Source organism: Pipra filicauda, unplaced genomic scaffold (assembly GCF_003945595.2).
Source record: "Pipra filicauda isolate LSUMZ 115617 unplaced genomic scaffold, ASM394559v2 scaffold16_size7369187_pilon, whole genome shotgun sequence".
NCBI classification, from domain to species: domain Eukaryota; kingdom Metazoa; phylum Chordata; class Aves; order Passeriformes; family Pipridae; genus Pipra; species Pipra filicauda.
Window position 1 is genome coordinate 1231970 of NW_024104207.1, and position 20573 is coordinate 1252542.

The 20573-nt window shown below is 40.5% G+C and overlaps 1 protein-coding gene across 1 annotated transcript; it reads right to left on the minus strand.

The window, feature by feature from the left end:
- Window positions 1-797: 797 nt before the first annotated feature.
- UNC93A (unc-93 homolog A) lies at window positions 798-19409 on the minus strand. The gene is made up of 8 exons (XM_027712085.2): window positions 19295-19409; window positions 16266-16447; window positions 15261-15490; window positions 12108-12233; window positions 9059-9276; window positions 7787-7922; window positions 6580-6711; window positions 798-1081 (listed from the first exon to the last, which is right to left on the minus strand). Exons 1-8 carry the CDS (start codon window positions 19379-19381, stop codon window positions 816-818), a joined length of 1377 nt encoding a protein of 458 aa, XP_027567886.1. The 5' UTR covers window positions 19382-19409; the 3' UTR covers window positions 798-815.
- Window positions 19410-20573: the final 1164 nt, after the last annotated feature.

Genomic DNA, 20573 nt, shown 5'->3' on the forward strand with positions numbered 1-20573 from the left:
CTGTTATCTGCACCCTCGTCATGGCTAGGTTCTCTAAGTAACATGCCCTGGCTGCTCATCTCAAAGACAGCTCTGTCTGGGAAAGATGGATTAGAAAGTGGGGAAGGTCATAATAACTGAAGTATTTGGTTATGTGGAAGGCACCTCTTTTAGGATGAAGTTGCTGCAACTGGTGACAGAAAAATTGGAGACAGGAAAACCAAAGGAGAAAGAGATCTGGGATAGAGGGATGACATGGACAGAAGCACAGCTGTCTGCTGACCTGAGACAAGCTGGTGGACTCAGTGGTCAGTGGATTATGAGGTGTGAAGATATGATGTGTAGATATAGCCAGTTTATAAGTTGATGTTATTTACGGCAGGTGTTAAAGAATGCAGCATAAGAATAACGTAAATCTTTGTAAGAAAAGATGTGTGTTGTCTGCAATCAGCTGAGCAACACCAGTTGCTCTTATCTTCTCATTCCACATGTGAGTATTTTAGGTTTCATTGTAAAGCTATGGTACTAGGTCTTATCCACAGAAATAAAAATATGAGGACTTTAAGAGTTTGGTTTACATTTATTAAGACTTTATTAATTAAAAAAATACACAACATTTATTTAGTCATCTGCATGAAAGGGTGAAGTCAGACAGTCTTCCCTTATAAAGCTGAGACGTCAAAAGAGATTTTTACTTTTAAGACATTTGTATTATATTGGCCTTGAAATCTGTTCCATTACCATCTTTCTGGAGGCAATACATATTGGAATGCCCTTGGAGACTTAGGAACTGGCCAGTTTGTTTGCTTTGCCTCTATCACTCTGACCCTGTTGGATTACATGTGTGTTTCTTGGGTCAGGGGTCCTCCATTTTCCTTCTTCGTAGCAGTAGGTGTCCCAGGGGAGCTCTTAGCCTCAAGGCATTCAACTGCTCCATATGTCACCACAGACAACACAAGCACAGACAATAAAATGTACAGTTTGATGTAAACTTGCAATTTGGTGCTATAACCAAAGGCGATGACAAATCCAAGTGATTCCCAGAGACGGTAATTTGCAAAGGCAGCCTCCTTGTGTTTCTCAAATAAAATGCCATAGAGTCCTGGAAGGAAGGAAGGAAGGACATGGCTTGTGAAGATTAAGCCTGCTACCATGTATTTTCTGCAAAGGGAATAAATAGATTGTAATGGGGAAGACAGACCCTCCCTCATACATGTCAGAGAAAGGAAAATACAAACTTTGTCTTAAAAAATTTTTGTGCCTCTGTGAATTATTATAAGTGAAATAATAGAGCCAACCAGACAAAATAGAGAATATCAGATAAAAGGGAATGAAAACATGAGAAAGGAAGAATGGACTCTATTGAAGTGAGATGCCAGGAAGTTTATTTTTCAAAATATAAGGCACAAAAATGAAGGTTCTTGCACTGATGAACAAGTAAGTAAGGAGGAAGAGGAGATGTCCAGAACTGGCTTTTGACATTGTAGGGTCTCCATGTATAACTATTGAGAAGGTCATACCAAGTCCTTGCAGGCTTTCACAGAACAGGCAGTTTTGATTAGGGACAACATGGTCCTCAGGGACTAAGATGCTCCAATACGTCACCAGTTTGGGGAAGAACTTGATTGTACCCTGCATGCACTGTTGACTTTTCTTCAAACTATTTCTTTCACCTGCCTGAGAACATGCAGAGACTGTTCGTGTAAAATGCGTGGCCCTTGTTTTCACCAGAACTCAGCCTCAGGGAGCCCCCAGGTGAGGCTCACACAGTGTTGCCGGTGGTGGTAATGCCTGCTATTCATATGTGCCAAGTTGAGAGAAATAAACTGACCCAAAACACTTAAATCAGAAAGCTGAGAAAACTGCTACAATTGGGCTCAAATTTAGTATGCAGGGAAGATTTGCACCTCTGAGATAACCAGGTTTTCAGCTCCTGGATGGTTTGGCAAATAGAATATCCTTGATGCACACAGAACCCCTGGGCAGCAGCTGGAAAACTTGCTTGACATAGAGACTTAGTTAAACAGATCATTCTAATGCAGTTGTGTTCACTGGGAAGATCCCACTGACTTTGGTCAGTTGCACACCCACAAGTGGGAGTCAGGGTAGGATTCTCAGTCTCCAGGTCTGACTAGTGGAGCAGACAGGAAAGGGGGGAGACCTTGCTTTCCTCTGGGTGCTGAGTTAGCATCAGTTGTGATAAAGAAGGGGGCATTTCCTCTGACTCAACTATGGTGTGCAGGGAGGGAAGAGAGGAATATCATGAACCTTGACTCTTCTCATCCACTTCTCTAACATCATATCTGTTTGAAATATGTACATTTAGCCAAAAGGCACAGTGGAGTACAAAGTTCTCTTAAAGTCTGGGTAGACTCAACTATCCCTTCAGTTTTGTTAGGTAGGGGGAGACTTCATCTGTATGTAAAAACCTACTGAATCCTGATGACTTCAAGAGGACATTTACTGAACTCTTTCAATTTACACATGATGGAAAATCTGGATAAGTCCATCATCACAAGATGTACTTAGTTCATTAAACTGGCTGAGTGGAGCGTAGCATGAATTATACGATAATCCTTCATAGTTTTGCCTAATAAACAAAAAAGTGCAAGTTGTTCATAAAACTTCCTTGATATGCCCAGCGTTATCTTCTGGAAAGTGATTAGTGAGGAGAGTTTAACATAGGAAGGTTTCTGATGCCATGACAGTTCTATATGTTAAGATTCTAGCTTTCAGCTGGTACATGTTTTCCCTTGCTATTTTGAAGCCTTCTTTTTCAACCAAAACAATGGGAGAATTGAGTGAGGATCTAGTCCAAAGTTCAGCTATAGGAAGGGCTGACCTGGCCGGGAAGCCCTCATTTTCAGGATACACATGTGCTATTAGCTAGCAGTTACATAGGAGCACAATGGTGGTTTTGCCCCAAACCTAAATATTTGTCCTCATCACAAACACTGTCAAGTGCAGTGTGGTGCAAATTGCCTGGCTGAAACTTCACCAGGACCTGCTGGGCTGGCTGAGTAGAGAGGCTGCTAGGTCTGCATTTTTACAGTTCACTTCCATGGCAATTATCCTGCCTGTTTACCACTGCTGGTTTTCCTACTCCTTCCCCTGGTTGTAGTAGGCATGTGTATATGACAGGACTGCTGAAAATTATTTGAGCCCAGGTTTATAAACTCTTTAGACTCATTCATATCCTTTCTGAAGATGCACATCAGCCTGTAAAGAACTTGATTTTACTGTAATCTACCTGACAGCTCTGTGCTACACAATTGTTATACCAGAAGTGAAATTGTCAATGGGTAATAATAGCATCCGTGCTCAAGTTAAACAAGAAAGGGCACTACATGCTCTGAAATGAAGCAGCTTTTATTGGAAATAAATTAGAGTGTCCATACATAAATGAAAACATGTTAGGAAGCCTTTATAAGGTGAAGTGATTCATCCACCATAAGCCTACATATCCTCTAGGGGGTACTCGAGTATTAACTATTCACAGCAGCACAAAGTGAGCCATCTTTGATTACCAGAGAATGCCTTAAGAATGTGGCACAATGCCATTGCATGTATTCACTGGTTAATCTATTGAAGCCCTATCAGCAGTCATGGGAGCTTACCAAGGGAAATAGCACAGACCCTAGTCACCAATGCTGTTTTGGAGGTCTTACGACCTTTGATGCTGGGAATTTCTCATGTGATGTATATCTATATAAAACTGATGAAGGGGAGAAGACATTTAGCCCCAAGTGGATATGTCAAACAAAAGATCCTGTTCTGGGATGCAGCATTGTGAGTTAATGTCACTGCACCTCTCTGTTAAGGTTTCATGTTATCACTCAGCATTTCACTGTGACAACATGACAAAGCAAACTCTGTACAATTTTATAACTGGGAGCTGTGAAACAGCTGAATAAGGTACTGACAAAAAAAAAAAAAAAGACATTATGTAAGGAAAAGGAACATATGTTTTTTTTCCAAGCTAAAACACAGGTGAAATTTTCGCTAGTATCCTGTAGGAATCTAGGAATGGACATGACCTGTTACAGTGCAGTAATAGAGCGTATGTCTTGTCACATAGCTCCAGAGCTCACTCACCATTAAATAAGCATGAAACTGCCTATGTCTCATCTGGGGGTTTGGGAACTACAGCCGCTTCCCAGACACCTTCTCTAATACTTAGGGCCTCTGTACCTACCCCTTTTTTTCCTAATGAGGGCTTCAGGTACATCTTTATCAGGTGTGCAGGGACCTTACTGAGGAGATGTCCTTACTGAGGACATCTCAAATGTATGTATATCCTTGAAGAGAGGGTACAAAGATGATGGAGTCCAGCTTTTTTCACTGATGTGCAAGAAAAATGGACAAGAGGCGATTGGCACAAACTGAAATACCAGAGGTTTCCTCTGAACGTCAGGAAAAATATTTTACTGTGATGGTGAGCACTGGCACAGACTGTCCAGAGAGAGTGTGGAGTCTCTCTCCCTGGAAATAACCAAAAGCTGTCTGGACATGATCCTAAGTAAGTGGCTGTGCCTGGGTGGCCCTGCATGAGCAATGGGTTTGGACCAGCTGATGTCCAGGGGTCCCTTCCAACCCTAACTCTTCTGTGATTCTGAAAGAAGCCCATTGTCTGAAGCAAGACTTTCTGGAAAAGACAGAAACAGAACAAAGGGCAGGTCTTTTAGCCCAGTGGAAGACTAAGATATGGCTCTCAAGAGTGTTGAGAAGAAGCTTAGTGAGCAGTAAGAAAGATTGTGGCTGAAGAAGCAGGAAATGAATGAACAGTTTTACTTCAGAGAAAGCAAATCCTCACTGATGTTGTCCTTTCATGAACCTGAGTAATGAATGCACTGATTTAAAATTTTTCCCTAAGGCACAAGGCTCTGGGTTGCGATGAGAGATGATGAGAGGGTGTCCCTTGATGTAAGTGCAAGCTCTCCTCTAGGGGATATGAGCTGGAGCTGGAGCTGCTGGCTGCTTGCTTCCTTGTGTGTAGAGGCAGGGATTCTACACATGCTTGAAAGGAGTGCACTGTCAGTGCTGGGCAATGGACTGCTGTGTTTTCCCTTTGGCTCTCTCATGACAGTTTATCTAGTGGGTGAAATCATCTTAACTCCTGAAACAAGCAAAGGCACCAAAGGGAGGGAGGCCGAGACACATAACCTGATGTGTGCCCAGAGGAGCTAGTTCTGCTACATGTATATTCCTATGGTATCTGCTAAATATGAATTTGAGATAGAGGAAAACAATATTGATGAAATAAGAGGTAAAATACAGGAGCAGAAGGGAGATCATTTAACTGTCTTACTGACCCAGACTATGGCATTGATTTAAAAAGACTGTAACTGACAGTCATGAGCAGGCTTTACTTCAAGTCATCACAGACTATAACTCTTTCTTGCCCTCTCCAGCACTTGAGAGTCTGGCTTTAGGGTCTGTAAGAGAACTTCCTTTTGTTTTCATTAAGGGATAAGTTTAAACAATCCCTTACAGAAGTCAGTTTGTATCAGCTCATTATATGAACTGTCAGTACATAATAATTAATTGCACTGTGTCACAAAGCAGAATATAAAAGACTGTAAGAATAAACCTAATGCATGAGATTAGAAGTCCAATGGCGTACTTTCAGTAACAGGCTTCTGGGTTAAGAGCGTAAGAAATGAGGCAAGAATACAGTGATATTTCCCCCCAAAAGTCTTTCCGACTCTGGCAATCAAAGACGTAGGGACATTCTGAACTGGAGATTTCTTCTGGACCACCAGCCTTTAATAGCCCCAAAGAACATTTTCCCCTGAAGTGATGTAATTCCAACTGAAAAATATTTTTGGCAATGAATTCTATACTTTGATTATGCATTGGGTGAAAAATGGTTTGATTTCTACAAAGGCTTCTGTCTGATAACTTCATCTGGTGACACTAATTCTGTTTTTAAGAGAAACAGTGAATTTCTAATCACCTTCTCCATATTCTTAATGACCTTACCAACTGGTTTCTGTACTTATCACTTGTCCAGGCTAAAGACCTCTAGCTTGTTAGGCTTCCTTCAAGTGGAAGTCTCCCATGATTCAGCTCTGTTTTATTGCTTTCTTATGTCTTATCACATTGGATTATAATTTTTGAAATGGAGTGAATCAGAACTGTATGGATTTACTTGCTTGTATAATGTTTCTTTCTGTAGTTTTCTCCTTCAATTTTTTTTCTAGTAACTCCTAACAGCTAATTTCCTTCTTCTTTTGTTGAGCTTTGAGTTGATTTTTTACCCAGAGCGCTCTCCTTTATTGTAAAAGACAGACTAAATGTATAATTCTTCTAAGTTTCTAATTTTCTTTGAAATACTCCTCCAGAATATTTATTTTGAATACTCATTATCATCTGCTGCAGTATTCTTCTCTCTTCATCTTGGAAAAATTTGTTTTATGAGTATTTTTCTTACTTATTCCAAATGTGCTCTTATTTCTTCTACTTTCCCATGATTCAACATATTTCTTTTAGATGCTGTCTTAATGCCATTATCATTTTTATGCATGCATTGTTTTACAGATGCAAACATGCAGATTCTAATATCTCAAGAGAATACATTTCATTGCCAACAGGACTTACCATTAGTTTGTGTTTGCCAAACAGCATCAGATAGGCCCCAAAGAGCAGGGAATACAAAAAACACAGCGAGCTGCTTAGGATGAGGTTTCCACAGCAGTAGTGCTATTATACAGGCGGTGTTTGTAACTGTGGCTGTTGATTTAGAAAGAAAGAAGAGAAATATAGATGCAATTATATACAGGACAGATAGTGATAGATAATGCTTTTTTATTCTTCTTACAACTAGAGCACAAGGCAGTCTTAAAATCTTTCTGGTTCTTTGAGATTTGTGCTGACTGAGTTGATATCACATGAAATACAAGACAATGCAGGCCTTTGAGAGTCTTCAGTTCATAGTTCTGAGCAGTGTCCTGAGCTGAGAGATCCTCAGCGCTGGCATGGCTGTTAGACCAAAGGACACGAACTGCCACTGAGTAGGAGAAGGGGCTGCTGAAAGACTTGCACTCACCATGTGAGGCATGTGGGAAGGGAGTGCAAAAACCCTTTTGCTCTCCTTGTCTAGTCCTTAAATGAGATTTCCATTCAGGACCAGAGGAAACAATTAAGGATATCTAGAGGGTTTGGTGGTTTTTGGTCTTTCTTAAATATGCAAATTTCTTCTCAAGGTACAATGAAAATTACCGTCCCATACACAAGTCCTTAAGTTATTCTAGCCTGACACTCTGGCATATGACTTTATTTTTCTCCCTACTAGAACAAGCAGTAGAAATGGCACCAGGCAAACCTTTAAAAATTTTCCTGAAATTCTGCTGAAATTTCCAAATTTACCATTCCCCAAGACTCAGATCAACAGTGATTTTCTTTCACTCCATAAAGGTGAGGATTTTTCAGCCCAGTGGAGAAATCCTTGACTGTTATAGTGCAATTCTCAAATTCTGCATTAAGATCATTTATCACTGGCTGCATTAGAGCTATAAAGCATCGAGACTATTGGGCACTTTCTGCATAGATAATACCCTCAAAAGCATGGTGAACTTACATCACCAGCAAAGTGATGTAACGCAAAGACTTCAATTCAGTGCTTAATTGTGAACTGTGCTGCCTCTCTTCTCATGAATGAAGTTTGTGAAGTTTGCCTCCAGACTGGCTTTGGTATTAATCGATAGCTGACAGCAAGTTACCCCCCTGTGCATGGGGTGCAAGGGGTGGAGCACTGGTTTCGATCTATTACATGAGGTGATCAGTCATTCAAGAAACACTCACATACCTAATGCAAATAGAAGTTTTCTACCCGTGAACTGAGAGATCTTTCCGAAGAGCAGAGAGCAGAGGGAATTAACAGCTGCAAAGCAGATCATCACGTAGCCAACGTACTGTATCCCTAGCGCACAGGTCACGTATGCCTGGAAGAGAAGAGACAGTGGTGCTACATTATCTTCCATGAAAATACACACCTAAAGTTCAAAGGTCTTAGCCTGAGTATTTGGTAAATAGCATGGACAAGATCAAAGGAGCAGAGCTGGAGAGTTTGCTGACAAGTCCCTGGTGTATTCATATAGTTGGTCTTCAGTAGCAATACACCTAACCCAGGTCCCAGTCAGACTGATGCCATGCAAACAGAGTAACAACAAGCAGAACAAATCAGAGCACTGCATGCTATAAATAAAACTCCTGGAAGTAGCATTAGAAAATTTTTGCCATTCCCTTCATAGCCCAAGAGGTGAAAATTGACAGTTGAAACTATGGTCATTACAGAGCAGCTCCCAAGAAATGAAGAGGACCTCATCTATAAGAGCATATGACCTGTGGAGGTGATCATGGAGTGTCTCTTTCAATCCGTTACAACATAGCAGCAAGTGTACTCTTCCATCTTCTTTGATGCAAGGTTTGAAACCTTAAGCATCAAAGAAGCAGCTCAGGAAGATTTCTCCCTTTCTTCAGGTTTTTTTTCAACAAATGCATGGAGAACACACCTGCTGTGTGTCTTGATTTGTAGAGAAACTGGAGGAGCAGAGGTGGTTTTAATCATTTCAATCCATCAGGGTTTGGACCTATTGCACTAGTGACTGGTGAGGGCTTTCAGCCAGCCATGTTGAGGACTTGCTCTCTTACCGTAAAGGTTGTCAAAATAAAATACATGATATGTGTGCTGACTTGCACTTATACAAACTCTAGGGAAACCAGAAGGAAGGAAGATATAAAAGCTTTGCTGGATTCTGGCTTTTCTCCCAGTTTGTTATTTACAACAAGCTGAAGAGTTTGAACCTGTAGCTCTCTGCTGTGGCCTCCACTGGTGAGTTAAGCTCTCTACTGCACTCTTTTTGAGGCTGTTCCAAGGGACATATTTACTGCTGGCCTCTACTCTTTGAAGATGCCACTCAGAGTTCATTCAAGCAGAAGTAAGCAGTAATTTAGCAATCCACAAATCACCATTGAAAACATCTTCATTTAACATGTAAATATAGATTCAGATGCAATAGTAAGACGCAAAGACACAAAAAAAAGTCAGACAGAAATAGATTTCCGTTCTCATCCACACCTTTGTATAGTCACCAGAAAGAAATCCCTGTTCAAACCCACTGTACATTGTCAGAGGGATTAGAAGACACTGCCTTTTATCTTTAAGATGCTGGAAAGTTGCTAGGAATGTAGACCAAAAAGATGGTATCTCTAGTTTTTCTTTCTCAGTCTCTGCTTGATCAGATTTGATCTGGTCCAGAAATATAATAATCAGCAACACAGCTAGCACACCACTAGCTGCAAAACAAAACAAAACAAAACAAAACAAAAAGTTCATGAAAAACTGAGGAATGCTGGAAGAATGATGGGAAGTTGCTTGCTGCTGTTATTGTTCTGACTTAATGCTTAGCTCTCTGTGGGATACTTTGGCAGATGCCTCTGATTCCGTTTCGGTGTAAAGGCCATTTCTGTATAAACAAGAAGGCCTGATCTACATTCACATCTTCTGCATACAGCTGCACACCTCACAAATCCCCTCAGCTTAACTGTGACTGTCCTGTTGTGACAGCCGCCGGGCCAGCTGCACGGCCGCAGAGGGTGATGGCTCACCCTTCCAGGGCAATCCAGGGGCGCGGGGATGGGGAGTTGGCCAGGAACAGCTCCCTCGGGAGCTATCAAAAGCCTTTAAATCAACATGAGAGAGGAATATTCACTTCTAGTGCCAAGTTTTTCCTGGCTAGGGGGGATCTTCTTTCGAATACATGGAAAGAAAAATAAATGCTGTCTTGGATCTCAGTATATGTTGTGCTTTTTCTTTTCCTTTTTTTTTTTTCGTTTCAGCTCAGAACAATGCTTCGAGTATGGAATATGCGCTGTTTTGATGATGATGGTGAGCAATTTTAGCTAACTTGAAAAAGATTGAAGTTACTTCCTAGCAGAAGCACCATATGAAAGAATACATAAGGTAGTTAATCAGAAAATGATTTGTTGCTTGTGTAGTGAACCAATACAATTTTTTCATGTTACCGAGAAGATAAACTTGTCTCATATTATACATGAAACAGCCATAGATTCACAATTGATTGCTTCATTATGAATGTAGGGCATGATTACGTTTCCTCTCTTACTTATGCTGACTAGAATTCCATCCATGGAAACAAGTAGAGTTCAGAGTAAGAGGAGAACCAGGCACCTCTTCCCATCCACATTGTCTGTTTAATGTGCTCCTATGTTATGTGCATGGCTACTGTCTCTTCTGTGAACTTTTAATGTTCAAATGCATCAGCAGATTTACAATAAACTGCCTCAATTTTTTGTTGTTTATTATTTTTCTTCCATGTCTCCTTGAATGAAATTGTATTCTCCAGTGTCCTGGTTCCCTACAGAGGCTGAGCTGTAAACTCTTCATGATGTAATTGCTGGTTCTGCCAGGGTGTTTATTAGTACATATGGGCTAATTGCAGGACTTATATGAGCGAGAGCAGGGAATCCACACTTTCAGGAAAAATATTCTAACAAATATGTCAAATGAATCAAGAGCAATTAGAGGAGATAATGACATGGCTTAAGATTGGTTGGTATGAATGTAAGTAAAAACATTCACAGTCCTTGAGAAAACTCAACAACAAAGACTACGCTAGTATTGTCTCCACCCAAGCTGGGCAAAATATGTATTCAGCCACCAAATAGAGGACACATTTAAAAATGTCTGTGGATGAAATATTTAGCTATTTGCTTTCCCTTGAGGTGGGAAAAGACATATCTTTTATTAAAAGCTTAAAAGAAAAATGAAACCCTACTGATGTGGGGTCAGTAGACAGCAAGGTTGCATTCATTTTACATGAGCAAAGCCTAAGGGAGCACTGTATATGTTAGTCATCAAATTTAAATTTAAACTTGTGAGACAAACTTGCCTTTAGCAGAAAGTCATCAGCTCCAGTACACTCTGGAAGGGAAATGGGGGGATATTCTTTACATTTTCTCACCAATTAGGAATGGAGGCTGGGGAAAGAGGAAGGGTTTGCTGCAGTGCCCTTGTCCCATGAGAGCCGGCTCTGTGTAGATCACATGCACTCTGTTGGAGCATATAATAAATTCCATGCATCTGTCTCAGCACAGAGAATACATCTATGTTCAGAGACTGTGAAGATATTTTAATGGAGTCAAGGTGGCATATTGCCTTGCCAAATACTTTCTTTTATCCAGAGGATAACTTGTTTTGAGCTGGATACTTTTTGAAATTTCCTCACTCAATGAATCTCGGCACATCTATTTGTCTTTCCAATTTTTGATGGCATCAGCCTTCCCTGTCTTTGATTCTTTTCTAGCCTTATGCAAGGGAGGTCTTTAGCAGCCGTATTTAGTAAATGGGAGCAAATTAGCAAATGCCAATTTGCCTACTGCTTCTCTTCAACTTTGCCTTTCACACCAAGGTATTCAAGCAGCGCAACTAAGAGTTGACTGCAGTTGTGAAGTGTCAGCAGGGATCCAAAAACCTTCCCTCAAATGACTGCTTGTTCTGGGAGCTGTGGTTCAAGTCCATCTCTAAATACAATGTAGTTCTTGTGCTAAAACTTCTTTATATATGGTAGGACACCAATCAGTTCTGATAGGCATCCCCACCTGACTAGAAGTTGGTGAGTTCAAGTACTGCTATCTGGGCTGCTCTTACCATCTTGGACCTCCGCATGCATATAAATTTGCCCTATGCCATCAATATCTAGATCACTATTACTGGTCCTGACAATAGTGAATTTAAAACCATCTCATGCATAAGTGGATAAGCTGCTGTAATCCTGTAATTGCAATGTGGGCATACTTTTGAGTCTAGTCTGTAGAGGAACACTGACTTTTGGTGAAACTAGGGGGTTACCACACTGGGCTTCAAATTTATTTCAGGTAAAAAATTTAAAGAATGTCTTACTCCTTTAGATAAAAAATTATACAGCTCTGGCATAAAACATTTGAAACTAGAAAGGAGTTGTTTACAGGTCTCACATATCTTATTTCCTTTTAGCAAATTGGATTGAAGAAGAAAGTCAGAAACTTAATCTGCAAAGTCATGCTAGATTTCAGAAGTACTAAATTCCCTTCAGTGATATTGCTTATAGATTGTGTGTATTACTTACCAGTGTAAACACCTAGCAGTGTGTAGATTAAGGAGTGGGAGGGTTTCGCTGAATCAGTGGTGTTAGTGGTATCAGCCAGGCAGTTGTATGCTCCACAGCATGCCAGGTCTTCTTCTGAGATTTCCACTAATTCAGTAAGAACCAAAAGAAAGGCAGGTCAGTGAAGAGATCAGATAACTGCACACTATACATAAGGATATAAAGAGATGGGAATCCAGTGCTCAGTGATTGGTCCCCATTTCAAATCCTTCCTGACTAGAAATTATTAACTTCAGAATCCCAGTTTAACACACAAATATTTGATTTAACAGAAGCAGTAGCTTCCGACTTAACACTGAACTGATGGTTGCATGGAGATAAGGGCTAAAATTAAAGGTTAAAATCTGAATGCAAGCTCAATTTGCAGTATTCAAAGTTCCAGTGCATATCGCTACATCTTAGTCATAACACCCCATGAAACAGGTCCCTTAGTTTACACTGCCACTGAACTGATGGTCCACAGTTCTTACAGCCATTGCACATTAACCCTCTCCAGATAATGTCTGTATATGTTATAGGAACAGAAACCACTTCAAGACATCTTTTTATTTTATAAATTCAAATTACTACTACCCAGTAATGCAGTCTTCCAAGAAGCCTGCTTTTCCTGGATTTATTATTTTATTACTGGCTTTATAAGTTTCTGAGAACATACCTTAAACTAGATCAGTTAGGCAGGGTTTGGAGTAAGACCTTTGCTTTGTTCAATCTTACCAGTGTTGTGCCGGTCATACATCAAAGCCACACACATGTGCTCACACATACTGTGTGTCACCATGACACCATGCCTACTTCCTCTTGATAAAGAATAAATACTAATTCAAAGTGTAAGCCTGAATAAGATGTGTAGTGGAGAAGGATGATCAAAAAGCCATACAATTATTTTAATGCTTTCACTGCAGAATTTGTCATTGGTCCAAGCACAATAAAGGGCAGTACACTTGTACCTTGGCTGAGTCCTTAAATAAGAGTTGATCTGTAATTTTTCAATTAAGGTTATTGCATAACTATGTTTAGTGTGGTTTTCCTCATTGCTTGCAATCAAAGCTGCTGCAATGTGAATCAGCTGTTCAACTAGTTTCATAAACAACTTTAGGTTTAACATCAGATAAAATTTAATAACGTAAAGAAAATCATTACCTTATTATAGCCACTGGCTAATGCTATAGACCTTCAGCAAAAATTGGACAATCAGACCCTCAGCAAAATTAACATATGGAAAAGATGAGTCACATAAGTGAAGTGTGGAAATGTGTAAAACAAGTTTTTCATGTGTTCATGAATCATCTGAAGATGCACATGCAATTAGTGATATGGAAGGTGCAAGGCAGGGTTTGCACTGTTTCTCTGGAATTAAGGCTGCAATATTGATGAGTGAGAAAGCATGACTTGTAATTTACCCTGAGTACTGTCTTCTGTTGTAGTATTGCTTCATGGTGTAACTTTGCCTTGCTTCCTCTGGATGCAGTGATGCAGGCAATTTATCAAGTGTAGGTATATGTCTGAATTCTATGCATTTTGATTCTGAAGACAAATGCTATATCTTTCTGACTGCTCAGTGAAATTGTACATTTTAAGTATATGAACAGTATGGATAGATACCTTTGTTGCAATGTCAGAGGAGATTAAAATATGGAAGAGGTTGGAGATGCTTACTCTCTCACCTCTGCAAAGAAGCTCCCTCTGGATTAAAGCTGAGTCTCACTGAGAAGGCACAGCAGAGAAGCTTATGGTATAACTGCTCATCACTGTTGTGAAGATATGCAAGGCCTTTGACTTTGAGAGCTGTTCACAGCACATCTCCCAGGAACACTGCATTTTCTGAAATTCTATACAATTGATTAAAAAAATAAGTAAAAGAAATTCTTTACAATTTGGAGGAATATCCTCAGATGTAAAACTAGGATGGGATTTACATGACAAAAAAAGTAGAGGTTTAGTCCTCTTATTAAAATTATGTGTGCTGTGAGGCAGAGGAGAGTAAAATGGTTGCAGTCTGTGCAGACCCCACAGCTGCACCACAGCCTCTGCCCTGCAAGCGAAATCAGAACAGACAGTCCCTCCCGAGATATCACGTGGCTCAGTGATCAGGTCAGCAGGGCTCCACTGCACTTTGAAAGCAGTTCGTTAGCATTCTGCTCTAATGGTGTTTCATCTGTAGTTATTTGGGTTTAAAGGAAGCCTGATTCTCCAAAAGTATCACACCTTGTGACAACTACTTTGCCATAAAGCCAAGGATTCAAAGATTAAAACCCGATGCCAGCTCCCTGATATTTAGTTTTAAACTAGTACCTGTTTGAATACTCTGCTTAATTGAGCCAGGGAAGAGAGGTAACTTCCTGCTACTTATAGTAGAATGTATATGGAAAGTCCCTGTTATGACTTTGACAGGATAAGGAATGCACAGGAGACTGCAATGATAATATATCGTAGCATTTTGAATCTCTAAGGTGGCATCCAAGTATTAATTTATCTTCACAACTACCCGTTTAAAGCTGACACCAATTACATGCATGGGAAATGAGGGCACTGCTGTTGAGTGATTTCTTCAAGCTACATCGGCATCTGCTGTCTGAGCCTGAAATACAGCAGAGGAGCCTGGGCACACAGACTCCTGCCAACAGCTACTGCTATTTCTTCTTGACAGTTCTGTAGAGCACTCATTTTCAGCAAGCACCAGCATCAGCTTGACTACTCTTGAATGTTTGAAAGCATACTAATTCAGTACTACAAACTTTGCGAAAAGGTTGCTTCATGTCTTGCCTTTTGTTTTTATCCACTTTAAATAGAAATTAGATGTGAAAAACTGTCACTTCCAGAAGCCTATCCATGCTTTACAACACAGGGGTGGAATTAAATCAGAATTCAATAGACATCTATTTTTGAGCTATTTGTCTGAACGCTTTTTATGGCTGACAAAGAGTTGATAGAAAATAGACACTTTCAGAGAGCAAAGCAGCCCATCTATTTCATACATCTATCTTCAGATGAGCTAACTCACATCTGAAGTGCCTATTTCCACTGCCTATGGAAGCTCAGTTGCAGAAATTTACCTTTTATCTATCTAGCTGAAATTTATAGAAAGAAGTGCCAAAATTTTAAAATATATTTTACCTTTGGTGGAAGATTGGCTAAATATCAAGGATGAGATAAGATTTCCCCAGATGCCAGAGGACTGAAATACCAGAAAGAAGACCCCAAAATATTGGTTGATAATGTCTTTTGCATTTTTTCCTGCTTTCTCAGCATAAGAAGTGCCAGCAATGGTGAGGTAAGTGCATTTGGCAGACCAGAGTGGTGCTCCTCCTAAGCCCAGGATCACAGATGTAGGGATTAGTGTGTACCTGCCAAAGAACACTTTATTTAGCATAGCTGTTGTCCATTAGCATAATGATAATTTGTCCTAAGATTCAGAGGCAAAAATAGACATCAAAGAAATAGATTTATCCTTTGTATGACACAATAAATCTCTTACATGGAATCCAGAAAAGGCCAGTCTTACGAAGTTTGGGATGTGCAAGCACTCCCAGCTCTGTCAGGGACTAGGCCTAAGCTAGGCTGGCTAGGTCTTTGCTCATGTGCCTTATCTTCTTCTAACTGAGAATTAAATTGTACCTGCACTTCAGAAGATGGATCACAACAACTTTCCTCCAAAGAGCTGCAATCCCTGTCTCTGGAGAGTGGAAGTTGTTCATCCACCTCTGAAAAGGCAAGGCAAGAGCTACCCTCTTCCTGTGGTCCTCTTCTGCCAGGACTACTGGCTAGAAGATAGCCTTCCTTTCAATCTTTTCAAAAACAGTCCTAAAAGTAATTTGGCTTTTAAATGAAATTTCTAATTTTTTTCCCAAAGGGGAATCTCTGCTACAAACATGAGTTAGAGAAGCAACTTCAGATGGGTGAACGATGTATTCATTCTGACTTTTTGCACATTTTCATCTCTTGGTTCACCTGCTACTGGATTTATTTATCTCTATTTCTTGCAGGTAGCACTTTTGCATCCAACCTTCTAATATGCAACACAGAGGTAGAGTAGGAATTGAGAAGAAAAAGAAGCCAGAATTTTGCCCTTACTTATTTTGTTCAAACACAGTAGACAGAGTTAAAGTATTTAAATTGTACCAGCTAGCATAGAAGTTCCCTAAGGAGAATGCAATGTAGCAGCACATAGAGATTGCAATGGTCCACTTGCAGCCCAGCTTCTTGATGAGGATTGGAGGGAGGAACATAGACGATAAGATGAGCGCAGCATAGAGAATGCTTAGGGAAGCAACACCCAGGCCTTCTTCTGAGTTGAGACTGCTCTGCATGGACAAAAACAGTGAATGAGACAAATTTTATCACAGGCACATATTATTATGGTGTACAGAGAGTGGCTTCAGGTAGAAATGGAGAGATGCAGCATCTGGGGCTGGGTGTTACTGTCTCCTTTCCCCATAGCAATCTGATTATGGATTTATGGTTTTCCTCACAATGATAGAACAGTTATGAAAATACGACACAAAATCAGTTGAGGATTGCTCAGATTCAAAGCTTCAATAAGTCAGACCTTAGATTTGATGCAATTTTTTTGAGTTTCTCTTTGAAAGCAAGTTAAATGAAGGATAGTTTCTTTTCCTGGCCCTCACTTGTTTACAGAATCACAGAATATCCTGAGTTGGAAGGGACCCACAAGGATCATTGAGTCCAACTCTTAGCCCTGCACAGGACTATCCCCGAGAGTAACATCATGTGCCTCAGAATATCATCCAAATGCTTCTTGAACTCTGTCAGGCTGGTGCTGTGACCACTTCCCTGGGGAGCCTGTTCCAGTGCCCAACCACCCTTTGGATGAAGAACCTTTTTCCAATATCCAACATAAACACCCCCTGGCACAACTTCAGGCCATTCCCTCAGGTCCTGTCACTGATCACCACAGAGAAGAGATCAGTGCCTGCCCCTCCTCTTCCTCTCATAAGGAAGTTGTGACTGCAATGAGGTCTCCCCTCAGTCTCCTCTTCTCCAGGCTGTGGAGTGACCAAGTGACCCTCAGATGCTCCTTCCCCTCCAGGTCCTTCATCATCATCGTTGCCCTCAGGCAGGCAGGAATATCCTCAGATCTGCATTGTAAGGCCTGACTTAGCAACAGTAGAAGATTCTTTGCTTTAAAGTACAGGTCTGATAACTTCTAAATTCTTCAGAGGTCAAGGTTCGATATCCTAATATGCTCACAGCAGCCCTTTGTAGTTGGAGGTAATTGATTCAGCCGCATTTTGACAAGGGAGCAATAACTGATCTAACCAGGTGTTACAGTTTTATGCTCAAAGTAGTTCTTGTCTTGATACTGTTAAAGTTGAAATGAGAAGATCAAGTTGGGAGACCTGGACAAGCTTGAAAAGTGGACCTGTGTGAATCTAATGACGTTCAACTAGTCCAAGTGCAAGGTGCACCTGGGTTGGGGCAATCCCAATCATAAGCACAGACTGGGAGAAGAACTCATTGAGACTAGCCCTGCAGGGAAGGACTTGAGGATTCTTGTGGATGAAAAGCTGGACATGAGCAACAGCGTATGCTCACAACCCAGAAGGCCAATCACATCCTGGGCTGCATCAAAATAACTGTGACCAGAAGAGGGACTGGATGCTGAGGGGCTGGCACTGGAGAGTGCTGGAGGAGAGTGAAGCTGTTGGTACTTGACAGAACACCTTCAAGCCCTGCAGTGGCTGTGCAGTCTGGCCATGCAGGACCATGGTGACAGTCGTACAGCAACCTTGGTGAGAAACAGGCACCAGGGATATGAGGTCAGGGGCTTCCCTGCTGAGCAGTGTCAAAGTATTTGAGAATCGGAACGGTTGTTTTGTAAACTGTCAGAGAGGCTTCCTGATCTCAGAGGTCTTATTTCTGACATATCACGTGCCTGGTTTTGTCAGATATAGCTTCCAAAAATTAGAAGCCAGGCCTCCAAAACCATATGATTAGCTTAATTGTTATTGTGCGGGGTTTCTCTGGGGGGTCTGGGTAGTGGAAAATTGAAATGAATAATGAAAATTTTTAATGTTCCAGCACTTAACCTGAGTGTGCATCATTTCAGATGGTGGGACTGACTTGTAGCTTCTTGGGTTTATCTTCCCCTGCCTCATTAGTCTCCCCAACTCACATGTCCATCCAGTTTTGGGGATATTTTTGCATAACTTCTCTGAACTCAGAATTTGACAAAGTCAGCAATGAGAAGATGTTCCAGAAGAGAAGAGAGAGTTACAGAACTAGCAAGGACCTCTTCCTGAAATAAGATCAACCTCTTGCTATTGTAAATAAGTGCATCATGTTATGTGTCAAGTTCCACCTTTAAGGCATACAGATTCCCACTCCAGTGGGAAAATCCAATCCAGTTGATCATGGTCATATGTTAATATCCTGCCTAAAGTTACTTATGAGTAGTTTATATCCATTTACTAGAAATGAGGCCAACAGAGTCTTCTAGTCTGAGAAGTTTCTCCTTGTGTTTATCTACTCTGAAGTATTCATGGACAGCAACAGTAACCCTCAGTCTTTCATTTTGGTTAAACAAATGTGCTATAATGGTATCCTGAGTGCTCAAGTCATTTTAGAAAGTCATCTCTGCTACTGTGTCTTAGGATGTTAATGCCACTACAAACCACAACTGCCTTTCATTTAAAATAGTATCTTTTATGATCCCAGTAATTACTATATTATTTTATACTTAAATTATTTAATGGTTTGGGCATACATTTTTATTATTTTATAATGACGTACGATAATAATAATAATTATAAACCCATAGCAATTTAGAAATATTAAAAAAACCCCTTTCCAGAAACTGAATTTGTTTTCCATTTTTCAGTATCTTCTTTTGAGCAAAATCTCAGGTAAATTTGTTTTTATTCAAACAACTTTGTGAATCTGAAGAAGTATTATGCCACAAGCATTCAAGCTATTTGAGAAACACTAGAATAAAATATTTAGTAAATACTATGAATCTGAGTGAGGAATACTAACCTGCAGCAAGTTAATGTCCTAACCCACCTCATAGAAAATCTTGTGCATATCTTGCTCACAGAGACATGGAAAGATGGATGTGTTTCCTACTGCCAACTGTTCTGATGCCCTTCCAGGCCAACTGTCCTGCTAACCAATGGGAGATTCCCACTTACCTGTAGACTTTGGAGTCCTCCGTAAGCAGTAAAGAGGAATAAAAATCCGAAAGAAATGACCAAAACATTCTTAAGATTCCTTTCCATGTTGTTTCATAGAAGACAAAAGGTGTGCTGGTGGGCAGAGCTGATCCAATTATTCCAGGGGATGATTCGAGCTGGAGAAAAACAGCTTGTGTCTTGATGGAAAAGGTCACTTCTTTCTGTGTTTGTGAAGGAAAGAGTTGTTAATTATTTGAAGACTGGTCAGTGAACTTTACTTTTATTTGTACTGAAAACGTGTTATGGAGTTGTTACTCATTCACGTGTTGTGACTCCAGCAATAGCAGTTGCCCCTGAGGGACACCTACATGTTTTATTACATAGGTATGTAAGTCACTTGCAACACTTGGACCAATGTGAGTATTGCAGTTGTACATTATATGGCTCTCTACTACAAGCAGCACAGAAATAAAAAAATGCAAGCAGTGAAACTGCTTTCTGGCAGAAAGATATACTAATCCATAAAGGGCAAAGATTAAGCCATTGTACTGAAACCTCTATTAGGCCTATTGCTTAACTAAGGTTACAAAAGCATACTAGGAAATGAGATTGTGTTACAGTGCTGTCTGCATACACCAGCTCTGTAGCTGTGCAGCACAGAAAACCAAGGCTGCTGGCTGCTTTGCAGGTGGAGGGTCTTCATTCATGGGGAACACCATGGCTTTGGTCTTTGAAATTTACCAAGTCACAGTCATGAAAATAATTTTTCTCCACCTTTCTCATCAACTCAAAAGCCAAGAAGAAAGCAGATTGAGCAGATAAATGAAAAAGCAACTTCCCCTCCCCTTCTCTGGCCCTAAGCCTGGCAGGGTGAACAAGACCCTTCCTGCAACTGTGGCAGAGGAGGGATTTGAACTTTGGATCAAAGTGGAATCCAAGAAAGTCCATGGTATAATGTGAAAAGATTCAAGTGGAGATGGTCTGTAGGGTGTCCATAATGTTCATCGGGAATGCACAGCTAAGACTTGGTCCAATTCCCACTAGATGGCACAATTTTGCTTCCGAAGGGGGCATCTGAGGGTGAGGGGAAGAAGCGTTAATGCATTAACTCATTTAATACAAAAGAGGTCACAGGTAGTTTCTGCTTTGGAGAAAATTGCAGTATGTGCCTTTTCATTTTCTTCTTTTGTCTTATAATCTTGAATGAAGTAATGCAGAAAACATAATTTTTTAATACTCCATTGTTAATGTTTCTTCTTTGTTGCAAGTCTGGATAGTGGCTTTTTATTTTGCAGGC